The sequence below is a fragment of the Nelumbo nucifera genome, chromosome 6, assembly GCF_055504915.1.
Source record: "Nelumbo nucifera cultivar China Antique chromosome 6, China Antique-T2T, whole genome shotgun sequence".
Taxonomy (NCBI): Eukaryota; Viridiplantae; Streptophyta; class Magnoliopsida; order Proteales; family Nelumbonaceae; genus Nelumbo; species Nelumbo nucifera.
The window spans coordinates 982,738-995,005 of record NC_142654.1 but is presented as its reverse complement, the minus strand read 5'-3'; the positions used below and the strand labels follow the sequence as shown (position 1 = coordinate 995,005).

At 41.2% G+C, this 12,268-nt stretch overlaps 1 protein-coding gene across 1 annotated transcript; it reads right to left on the bottom strand.

Moving 5' to 3' along the window:
* Positions 1-8,136: 8,136 nt before the first annotated feature.
* LOC104609244 (RING-H2 finger protein ATL60) lies at positions 8,137-10,019 on the bottom strand. Its single transcript, XM_010275495.3, has one exon. It carries the CDS (start codon positions 9,445-9,447, stop codon positions 8,545-8,547), a length of 903 nt encoding a protein of 300 aa, XP_010273797.1. The 5' UTR covers positions 9,448-10,019; the 3' UTR covers positions 8,137-8,544.
* Positions 10,020-12,268: the final 2,249 nt, after the last annotated feature.

The window sequence follows — 12,268 nt, the reverse complement described above, 5'->3', positions numbered from 1 at the left end:
GAGGACTCGAAGACGATAGCCCACTCATGATGGGGGTCGACCACCATGTCCTAAAGATCATCAATTACGCTTCAGCTAGGTCAGCGAAGAGAGGTTGCCCCTCTTGCCGAGGTCCCTAGTCCAATCATGCGATGGCCGACCTGGTCCTGTGATAGCTGACCTGGTCCTCAAATGGCCAACTTGGTCCTGTGATGGTCGATCTAGTCTTGAGATGGCTGACCTAGTCCTACAATGGGCGACCTGGTCCTAAGATTGCCGACCTGGTCCTAAGATGGCCGACCTAGTCCTGTGATGGCCGACCTGGTCCTGAGATGGCTAACCTAGTCCTACGATGGGCGACCTGGTCTTGAAATGGTCGACCTAGTCCTGAGATGGTCGACCTAGTCCTGCGATGGGTGACCTAGTCTTGAGATGGCCGACCTATTCTTATGATGGTGACCTAGTCCTAAGATGGCTAACCTAGTCCTACAATGGGCGAGGATGATGTTGCATGTTTGGACGAGCCGAGGTGCGCTAAGTGCGGGTTGGCCATCTATTGTCATTGTGTTTCGAATAGGTCGGCTTGAGGGAGCCTTAATGCTAAACGCAGTTTGACTTTCCATTCGTGGATTTTTGCCGAAGTGCGTTTATCGTGAGTCGGCTTGTCTAGGTCACCAAAGCGGGTCTCAATCAAGTTGGAGAAATCAGGTCACCTCTTACGTTAACCTAACCTTGCCAAAATTTTAACAGGCCAGGTCGCTCTTAGCAACTCAGCCTATGCACACCTCATTACTCTGGTAGGGATGACTTGTGGGGGCAGCTCCACAGTCTATTGGTCGTCAATTCCTATGAGAACAATGGAGGTCTCGACTTGCGGGGGCGGCTCCATAGTTTCTTGGCCATTAAATCCCACAGGAACCATGGAGGTCTCGACCTGCGGGGGAGGCTCCACAGTCTATTGGCCATCAACTCCCATGGGAACCATGGAGGGCTCGACCTGCGAGGGCAACCTCACAGTCTATTGGCAATCAACTCTCATAGGAAGCATGGAGGGCTCGACCCGCTAGGCGGTCCACTGTCAAGGCCTGTAGGGGTTCCTTCGATCTAGGTGTTGTTGTTGTTGTTGTCCTTGGTTGACGTCATTTATTAATGCTCAGTGGGTTGGTGAGAAGTTGACTTTATTGTAGCAAATGACAGCTCAGACATTGGCATGTGAGATCGACTAGCTGAACTGCAAGAGAACAGTTAGAGTACCCTTGGTGCTTTACCCAAGGTGGGCACTCCAATGCTTAAGTCAACAAAGAGTTGTTGTGACAGCTAGAATGCTTGAGATCTAAATTGAGCGTAACTTTTCTGAGGAATTGAATGTCTTTATATAGGCACAAGTGGGCTTCGTTCAAGATCACCGGCCCATCTGGTCCAGAGGTGACTTCACGCCCGAAGGCGGACTCCGTGTAAAGCAATAATGTTTATTCGATTGCCTCCGATGCGGGCAGGACGGGATTCAGTACCCTCAACATGGCGACATGAACCCGAAGGAGTCAGAGACGATAGCCCACTCATGAAGTAGGTTGCCTACCACGTCGTTTAGGTCGTTAACTGGGCCTCGATTAAGTCAGCGGAGGCAAGTCGCCTCTTATGCCAACCTGACACTTTCTAGGGTGCCTGCAAGTCGGCATGTCGAGGTGGAGTCGAGGAGGTCGAAGCGGGTGCGATGTGTCCTAAGTGCTCCCGAAGTCAATGCCAACATGGTGCTAAGGTGTCATATGACAGTTCTATGGTGTCACATGTCATGATGTCATTGGAGGGCCAAATCACCCTTCACCAATTCATATTCTTCCAAATGTACAAAAGAATATACACCCCTCTCTCCTTTATCCTCGTATTGTTCTTACAGTCCTCTTTATGCATTTTAATTCACCACACCCCTTTAGGTCATTGACGAACTCACTGGACCGAGATGGGGTGCGGCGTGGCGTGGGTGCATGTACGTCGAATCGTTTTGCCTGACGCTTTTTGTCTTCTTCTATCTATTTGTTTTGTCTCTATGTATCTGTGAACAGGTGACATGTTCCATCCGGGTGACTGAAAACACTCTATAAATAGAGTGGTGGCCGACCCAGTGTGATAAAACAACAAGTTCACAGTTTTCTGTCTATTTCTTTCTTGAGCATCATCTCTGAGTGGTTCACAAAGGTCTAATAAACAAGTGCACATCTACCAGTGGTCTGTGGGTTATTTTATCTTGACAACCGATTTGCAATCACCTGGTTGCACCATAGAGAGACCAAGTAGCACGACTCTGCCCTTCATTCTCTGCAAATCTCTGTTTTGTCTTCATAATTCTACAACATTACCGATAAGTTTCATTCTACCTTATTTGCATTATTTTTCAACACTATCTATCTTGTTTTCCATCCATATTGTCTAGCAATCGATAATCAATGATTTTTCTTTTATGTACATCAGTTGTAGCTGCATGAGTCATGAATCTTCTCATCAACATACCATCCTCTCTCGTAGTCCTAGTTAATCTTTGGCCTTTGGTTGGGATTTGAGGGATTGTTGCTAAGGATTTTGATTTCTACCATCTTGTGCTCATGGTGCTGTTCTCTCTTCCTCTCTCATGACGTTTACACATGATGAAATTACTATCTATAGGCATTGTTGATGAGTTTATTTATTCTTTCTTCATATTCATATGGTATCATTGTGACTAGTTTTATCCTCCTTGGTTTGATATATCTAACATGGGTGTCTAGGATGGTAATAATTTGCAGTGGCCTGGTTCTTATTGCAAGCAAACTAGTGCAGGGTGTTGCCTTCCCAAGACCGGCCAACCTAAACTCAACTTCTTTGTGAAAGGACCTCCTGCCTTTCTCTATTAATGACATGAAGGCTTTTACAAAGTGCAATATGAGCACATTTCTTTCTTGATGAGGTTGGTTTACACTTTACACCACATTCTTTCAAACTACGTTTATGTATGATCTCATGACTGGATCATTAATGGAACTAATTAACAGGTTGGTTTACACTCATGCAACTACTAACCCAACATCTAATGCTCGTGCAATGAGAATCACAACATGTGGAAAAACACATGGAAAACATATGGTGTTTGCTATGGCCTCCGTGAGTATGGCTATTTCAGCAAGGCATTGAATCTTCAGGCAAATAGACCTGTTCATGGGCCAGGTGGCCCAATAGGTCGGCCCGGCTCCCGGATGGGTTTGAACAGGCTTTTTGGCCCGCGGGCTTAATCTCGGGCCAAAAAGCCCGGCCCGCATAAAATTCAAGCCGGGCTCGGGCTTATTAAACTTAAAATGAGTTATGTGATTATGTCCATTTGAATAAATTTTTTGATTTAATAATGTAAAACTGTGTTTTAAAATATAAAAGAAAGGGAAAAAATACCATCTTGTAAGCCCATTGTTCATTTAAATAGAAAAAAAATACTATCTGGATTCTTAATTCTAATTTGAATAGGAAAATTTGTTTTTTTTCAATTAGGTCGGGCTTCGGGCTCGGGCTCGAGCTTCGGGCTTTTTATCAGGGTTGGGCTTGGGCCCAAGTTATAGGCCTGTTAGTCGGGCCGGGCTCGGGCTTGGGCCTAGTATATTTTTATTAGTGACAAGTGAAAGCCCGGCCCGAGCCCGGCCCGGCCCAGCCCATGAACAGGTCTAGGCAAAGGTGAACATGCTCTAAGTACTTAAGAGAATTGATAATTGAGTTCTTTTGTTTAGAATGATTTTTGTAATTAGGATGCCAAATCATCCAAACTACTCCTTTGTTTCTCGAGTCCTAGAGGCTAGAGCTAGACACTTCTTAGAGTTGATTTGCCCAAACTGAAGCTACATGTATACTATTAGTACTCCATCTTAATTACTATTCTCAGTGTGGGTGTTTTTGTTCAGGAGAATTGACGTTCGGTGAAGGAGCCAGTATGAGGGAGCTTATCTTGTTGGAGAGGGGAAAGAGGTGGGGGAGAGGGAGACAGGTTTTCGGTGTTAGGAACAAGAGCCGGGGAGATCTGAGGAGGATTTAGAAAATTGATGAAATCAACAAAAAGCAGCAGTAAAAGCACAGAGATAGAGAGCCGCACTAGTCTTGCCATGGTCTAGGAACGAAGAAAGATGAAAGATATGTTGGACCACCTACCAATGCTGATAGTACTCCACAGAACGAAATATGGCTTTAAGGAATTGAATTGCAATAGTAGAGAAGGAATAAAGGAGAAGCATAGATAGAGAGATGTTTATCAATGTGTGAGACTTGGGAAGGGAAAAGACAATAAAGAAAGACGAAGAAAGAGTCAAAGGGTAGAATGGGTATTTGGAAAAATTGATATATCAGTTTTAAGTTTTACTGTTTCGGTTTAGTGACAGAAGGGAGGTTTTTGTCAAATTTAGGGGAGGTATTTATTAAATTGAAACTAAAAGGGAGGCTTTTATGATTGTCAGAAACTTTAGGGGAGGTTTTTGTATAAAAAAGTAGGAACATTTTCAGATTCACAAGTGTTTCCATGGTTTTCAAAACCGGACCGGATCAGACCGGATGGTCGGACCGGAAAAACCAGTAATTGGTCAGCCCCTAGGTCCAGTTTTATTTAAAACCGGAAATTTCTAAAACCCGTTGAAAATGTCAGAAAACCGCTTACCTGGGCGGTCGGACCGCTAAACCGTTCAACTCGGGTAGCAGTTCGTGGGTTACTTTTTTTATTTTCAATCTTTTAAATAAAAAAATAAAATAAAATACCTTCTCCCCAACCCAGTAACCCAGTTCGAATATTTAGTCACTTTAGCTTTAGGGTTTCCTGAGTTCCCTCCTCTCAATAGGGATCTTGGGTCCTCTAAGCAGCATTCTAGAGATGTATATGGAAAGGTTCGACAACACCATGCTCATCAATGTGCGAGAGGTGGCATCGATGATTAATCACGCAGGTCGGGCTATGGTGGAGAGAAAGATATGCGGCTCGATCGTCTGCACTGAAACTGTGGTAGCGGCCTTGGGTGGCTCTGCTCCTCGTACATACACCACTTCTAAGGGTTATGTTTCTTGCTTCAAACGAAGTAAATGGAGGACTCATAGCTACTCCACCATCCAATGAGAGAGAGAAAGAGATTTATTGATGAAGTTTTATGGTTTTATTTTTCTATTTTATTTTTCTGTATTTTTTATTTTTTTGTATTTTTTAAAATTTTCTATATTTTATTTTTATATTTTTTATGTATTTTGTACTATATTATTTTTTATTTAGATAGTTTATTTTTTGTATTTTACTGTATTTTTCTATTTAATTTTATACTATTTTTTATTATTTATAAATATATATTTTTATTTTTAATTTATTTATGATGTCATAAGTCAAACCGTTCGACCCAGACGGTTGAACCATCTAATCGGAAACCGGTCTCCTGACTGGTTCTATTTCCGGTTCGTTTTTAAAAACATTGAGTGTTTCTACCCTTGCGTGAAACCCAGTGTATTCAAATTAAAATACCCTTACCAATTACCAAAGATTTCTGAACATTAAAGTAGAATCACCTGCATGGAGCTTAAGTTAGAGCATAAAGAGAATGCAAAACGGCAGTACCAAATACCCTCGTAATTAGCTGGTTCTCATCTGAAAACTCATAAAGTAGGCAATCACATATATTGAGAAAACAAAGCACAACAGTCAAACAAATCGCTTGACTTAGGTACTCTTTCTATTGCTGGATTGGAACAGCTTGGGGGATAGATACCAAGATTTGCATAAGAAACCAACTAGATAGGATGATCCATCATTTGACTTGATGATTATCCTAGGTAACCTTGGAGATGCTTGACTTATTTTCTAGGTGATAAGGAGTAATTTGGTCTTTCAATGACATCATAACATGTGATATCATAGAACAACTGGGTGACACATTGTCACTATATAATTATACCATTTCAGACACTTCACAACTACATTAGCAACCTCAGCACCACTCTGGTAAACCGAATTGCAAACAGCTAGGCGGGACCTCAGGTCAGTGTAAGAGGCAACATGCTTCCATCGAACTGCCCCAGCCCCAGCATGACATCAAGTCGACATGAGAGGCGACCCACTTCTACTAACCTCGACACTTCACAACTACATTAGCGACCTTGGCACCACCTTGGAAAACCGAATTGCAAACAGCTAGGTAGAACCTCAGGTCGATGTAAGAGGTGACCTGCTTCCACCGAATTGCCCTGGCCCTGGCAAGACATCAGGTCAGCATGAGAGGCGACCCTCTTCTACCCACCTGACCCGAGTTCAGCTAGTGACCTGTCGGGTGACCCAAGGTTCAAAGTATTGACACGTATCGGCCCGTATCAGCCGACACATATCATATTGAGAGCACGCCAATACACCCCTACAAAGGGTGTATTAGGGTTCTGATCGGTTCAGGGGTAGAGGAGCCTTAAACTGGCCCCCCTGAACCGGTTTTGAAAAAAATAAAAAAAGGACCAATACTACCCGATACGTCGATAGGGGCGTATCGATATTTAGAACCTTGGGGTGACCTCCTCCTTAATCGAGTTATCGTCTCCGACTTCCCCGGGATCACGACGCCACGTTGGAAGAGCCAGTTATCACCTCACCCGCTTCAGGCACAACTAGATAAGCACTACCAACTTATGCAAAATCCACCTCCAGGCATGAAACTACCTTCAAACCAAATGGGTTGGAGATTCTAGACGTGTTTTGTGAGGCTCATGGAAGCCCGCCTATAGGGCCTCACCTCCAACCTCAAAAGGTACACACAATTTAGCTCTCAAGCACTCTAGCTTTATTGTATTCTTACAATCACATCTCTAATTCGCTAACTTAAATATCGGACTGTTCACCCCAAATAAAGCAACTCAGACATTCTAATCTCTCTCTTGTAATTCGACCAGACGTCCTACTCAGTCCAACATCCGAACTGCCTACCAATAGGGAGCATCGCATCGCACATCATCACTAGGGATATGTAGTTCACTCGAGGAACCTCATAACTTGTTTTTGGACTTGGATATGCAGAGGATCAGGACCCGTCATCAAATAGGTCCACGAGTCCATCTCGTTCAGTGTCCCACCAAAATTAGCATTGTCAGATGGCTTCAGTAAATTAATCTATGCATTATCTTTGTGAACGTTTCAAGAGAACTGTTCCCAAAGAGTCCAAATTTAAGCAGTGTGCTAATAAAGAGCTTCCATCAAGTTGCAACCTGATTTTTGGTCCAGCTAGTCTCTATAACTGGAAGTCTGGAACCATTTAATGGTGTCTCCGGTTTGGTGATGCTAGAAGTACCTGACTGCCTTACCCTATTTGGTGGTTACCTTGTCATTCTGCAAAACCTTCAAGGTAAACTTCAATGATCAATCATTTAGTGCGACTTTGAGTCTCATACAAGTCAGCAAAATACTTGAATGAATCCTTTCGGAAGGCATCAACATTCAGGTATAGGAAAGATTTAGCAGGCTTAGGATAACCCAACAGCTTAATAGTTGGGTTTGGTACAGGACTTATGAAATTCAAGCAACTCCCTGTGCTAAACTAATTAAAGGGTATTAAGTCTAAACTTTGCTAATTAGATTCCTGGAGTTATTGTTGAATGAATCAGGTACATCTGGCTTTCATTCAACCAAGAAAATAGGACAAGTTTTTGTGCCCAATTAAAGCTTTGAACTTTAAAATACATTACTTACAATAACTGGATGTTGGAACTTTATCATATTAGCAGATATTATCCAAGAAACTAAGGCCCGTTTGGTTCTCAGGAATAGGGGTCTGGAATCGGAATCGGAATCGGAATGGGCTATTCCAATTCCAACTGCTTGGTTGGGCGAAATCAGAATCTCATTCCCATTTCTGCTGGAATGGCCATTCCCTCCATTCTCTGCCCCTCCCTTGATAATGAAATCCCATTCCTGCTGATTTTAATTCCCATTCCCATTTCTGTCTGAACCAAACAGATTACGGGAATGGACCATTCCGATTCTGATTCTAGAGGATTTCAATTCTGATTCCAATTCCAACTGTAAACCAAACGGACATTAAGTAAATAAAAATTCAACCCAGAACTCCGGTTGATTCAAGAACTGAGATTGGATTTTCTCAGTTGACTATAGCTAAACGAGAATCTCATATCACATATGAATTTCAGATGAGAAAAGAATATAAATATTATATCAATATTCCATGGAAGATGGTTTGCTCTATCCCAAAAGAAAAGCCTACTTACTTTCTATACAGTATCTCCACCTGAGTTCCAAACTGCATGAGAAGTTTGGTACTCAAACAATAATGCAAAATTCACGGATTCTAGAGCACCTATTTTTCACCACCAATGTAAAGGAAAGCAAATGAAAGAACATTTTCCAGGGTAACATATCCCCAAAGATCAGAGAAGCCAGTATAACTTAGCATAACCAAATATTTGGAGCCTCAAGTCAGAACCTGTACAATGTGTATTATAAACAACAGAAACTCATTTTGCTGGATTCATTTTCTTGCCTCCAAAACCTGGTTGTCATCTCCTTGCCAATCTGCACTAATACGTCTGCCTTCATGATGCTGAGGTTGTTTTTGAACACTGACCTTTCTCACCTTCACCTTGTTCAAGGTCCACTGAATGAGGACCGCATGGAAGAACCCTTTTGTCTCTACTCAAGAGTCTCTTCAGTGATCTCAACCGTGTAGTCATTGGTGACCTTGTTTCCTCTTCGGAAAATCTATTTGTTGAAGGTGAAGGTGACACAGATGAGAATCCTTCAGTTAATCTCCTTGGAATTTCAATGACCAGGGCTCCACCCCTCCCACTATTTGGCACTGATGGCGATAGTGATGAAGGTCCTTCTGTACCTGAGCCTCCAGTGCTAACCTGAGTCTGATTGCCCCAAAACAAGATGTTTGTAGGGAAATTTGGGGATTCCGTCAGGTACCCAGAACCGGAATTACTGTCAACTGACTGAATTTCTGGTGCCTCTGAACCGGGAATAGAGGATTCAGGAGCAACTGTATTTCTGCAGAGTGGGCATGTCGAATGCGATTGAAACCACATATCGATGCAATCAACATGGAACCCATGATTGCATTTAGGAAGAATTCGGGCCTTCTCCCCATCAGAGAGCTCACATAGGCACACTGCGCATTCCAATCCATCCTTAAACTCATTAGGATGGAAGATTATTACAGGGAGAGACCGAATAATGGAGGGTTCAAGGCCTCGACGCTGGGCATGAGCAGGGTCTGGGTTTGGTGCGAAGACAAAGCGGCGGCGGCTTGTTCCAGAGAGATTTCTGCTATCAGGTCTACGGCCCCAGAACCACTTGGCATAGAGATGGAGGCATAGGACGAAAACAACCACGAAGAAGAGGGTAATGATCGCTCCCATCATGATTTTGCCGCTCAATTCAATTGCTTCTGAGTCCTCAAGCTTGTGATTGAACTCCTGTGAGGACTCTGCCATGGCTCCCGATAGGGATTCGAGCAAATAGAACCTGTTAGAATTCTAGATATGTCTCTTCAAAATTCAGTAAAACCCCAGAAGTAGGATTTTACTTCTGTCAAGAAAACGAATCCAGAAAAACCCTGAACCCAGGTTGTCTATGTAGAGTCTCAAAATGAGTACAACCCAGGTGGGAATTTATCAATTTCTCAAATTCAAAACCATGCAGAACCACAAGATGAAAAAAAAAACCTAGATAGGAATCTATAATTTTCAAGATTCAGCAAAACCCAGGTAAAATTTTCTCCCCAATTTTGGTGAAAAGAATTCCAGCAGAACAGAACCTAGATTGGGTTTCTCCCTAGAATCTCGGGATGAGTAAATCCCAGGTTGGGATTTATCTACTACTTCCTCAAGATTCAACAAAAGCAGTTTGCCGTCATTGATCTCTCAAAACTCTAAATATATAAAGCCTATAAAAAGAAAGGGAAGAAAGATAAAGCAGTTAGATATGAGCTTCAGAAAACAATGAATAGAATATGAAAACAGAGAATGGAGGTGAGAGGAGAAGAGGAGATGGAAGTAGGTTTTATGCTTTGAAGAAAGAGTCATGCATGACCTTTAAAAACAAGAACATTATTGTAGTTCAACAAGCGTACAAGCGTGAAGGAATCAAGGGTCAACGAAGAAGTGAGAGAGATGTTTACCGAGAATGACGCAGCGATGCTTCGGCGGCCATGACCCCAAAACTCGAATTCTCCTTGTTCTAGTTGGTTTCCCTTCTTTGACTCGTCTCACAGAAGACCATGTAAACGAGTCATGTAAATAACCTTCCGTTCCGTACGGTGTTCTTCCTTTTATTTATTAGTGAGAATCCGTGCGATGTACGGAAAATCTAATATCTAATTTTTTAATTAAAAAATAAAAAGGAAAATATAAATTTTTATTATTTTTCAAAAAATCATAAATTAATGTAAGCAAATAATAATATAATTTAAAATTTAAGCAAGTCATAATAAATGTAATTGAGCTGTTTTGCCTCTACTCCACCGTTCCACCCTGTTTCGTAGTGATCTACGCTGGATTGGTTTTTATCCAAAACGATTCACATTTGTAAGGAAATGTGAAGATTGAAAAGAATAAAATGGTACGAAAGAAGAGGGACGCAAAAAGTGAATATACTAGTCCCACGTTTGTTTTGTGCTAGTTTCTAGAGAATCAAGATACTAATGGATTGGATTTTGGAATACTATAAATTCACCCAAATTTGTTTGGAAGATGGTGAATGAGGTTAGGTTTTTTCAGAGAAATTAGCAAGGAAGAAGCATGACCGGTCCTATTTTTTAGGGTCCATTTGGTTTGTAGTCAGAATTGGAATCAGAATCGGGATTGAAATCCTCTGAAATCAGAATTAGAATGGTCCATTCCCATATTTTGTTTGGTTGAGGTAGGAATGGGAATGAGAATTAAAATAAGCAAGAATGGGATTTTATTCCCAAGGGAGGGGTAGAGAATGACCATTCTCTCAAATGGGGAAATGTCATTCCAACAGAAATGGGAATGTGATTCCAATTCCGCCCAACCAAACAGTTGGAGTCGGAATAGTCCATTCCGATTCCAATTCCAAACCTCTATTTCTGTAAACCAAACGAACCCTATTATGTCATAATTTCTTCCTAATTTTTTGGAAAAAAAAAAGAAAAATTGTTTGTTGAAATGACAGCTTCAGAAGGTTGGAAAGAGAATAATGTACATCTTCTAGAATTGCAAGATTAGAATAATAGAGCAAGGAGAAGACATCTCACATAGCCAACCTTGTTTTAATATATAATAATAGGGTTTTTTTTTGTTACTGTTAACTAATTCATAGTCACATGAGATGAGACCACTCCTACTGAATAAACTACATCTTGTGAGGAGGTATTAGTAATTCAGTATCACTCACCTCAAGTCGGCCGGGTTGAGGTCAACTCTAACCCAACCAAGGTGTTGAACCCCTAAGTGGCTAACCCTAATCCTAAGTCCTAACCCAACCACAAAAACTTCAAATATGGATTAGGTTTGGTTTTGAATCGGGTTGGTTCAAAATCTCAATTTTTGAGAATGTTTTTTATCATGAATTGTTTTTTGTGATTTAAAAAAAAAAGTTTCACAATGGTTTAAATATTTTTTTTAAAAGGAAACCCTTTCTTCAAGAATGAAATCACAAACATATTCTTCAGTTTCTAGCTTTGAAAACATGATTTCCTCTGGTATTTTAGTATTGTGTACAAACATCACGCAATATTCAGGTAGAAATTCCAATTAAATAGATGTTAATTCTTCTTTTATTTATAATTTGGACCCAAATCCATTTAAATGTAGGTTGATGTGATCAATAAGAGCTTTTAAGGTAACAGTCAAAGGCTGGCTCTCCAAAAGATTTTTGTCGTCGGTAGGAAATCCAGACTCAAATGGTAGGGCCTGGATCCAGTGATCCACTACAAATAAAGGCATGTACAATAAGCTACTTAACCAATCAAGAGTGAACACATCAGTAACCAATTCATTCTTTATTTTTGATGGGTAATATAGCGTATTGTACACAATATCCCTATGTTTGCAGCAGATCCAGAGTGTAAATGGGCCTTATATAAGAATTCCAGAAGTGAAAACATGTTTATAATCTTAAGAAGCATTTTTTTTTCGTTGGTTTCATCAAAACAATGTTCTCATTATAAATCAAACAAAATTCCAAGAAGTACATGCCGAAATTGGCACTGATCCCGGACTCTTTAAGAGAGATTATCTTCCTAGTTGTATTGAATTTATTATGATGAGAGAGGGATGCTTCTGAAGCCCT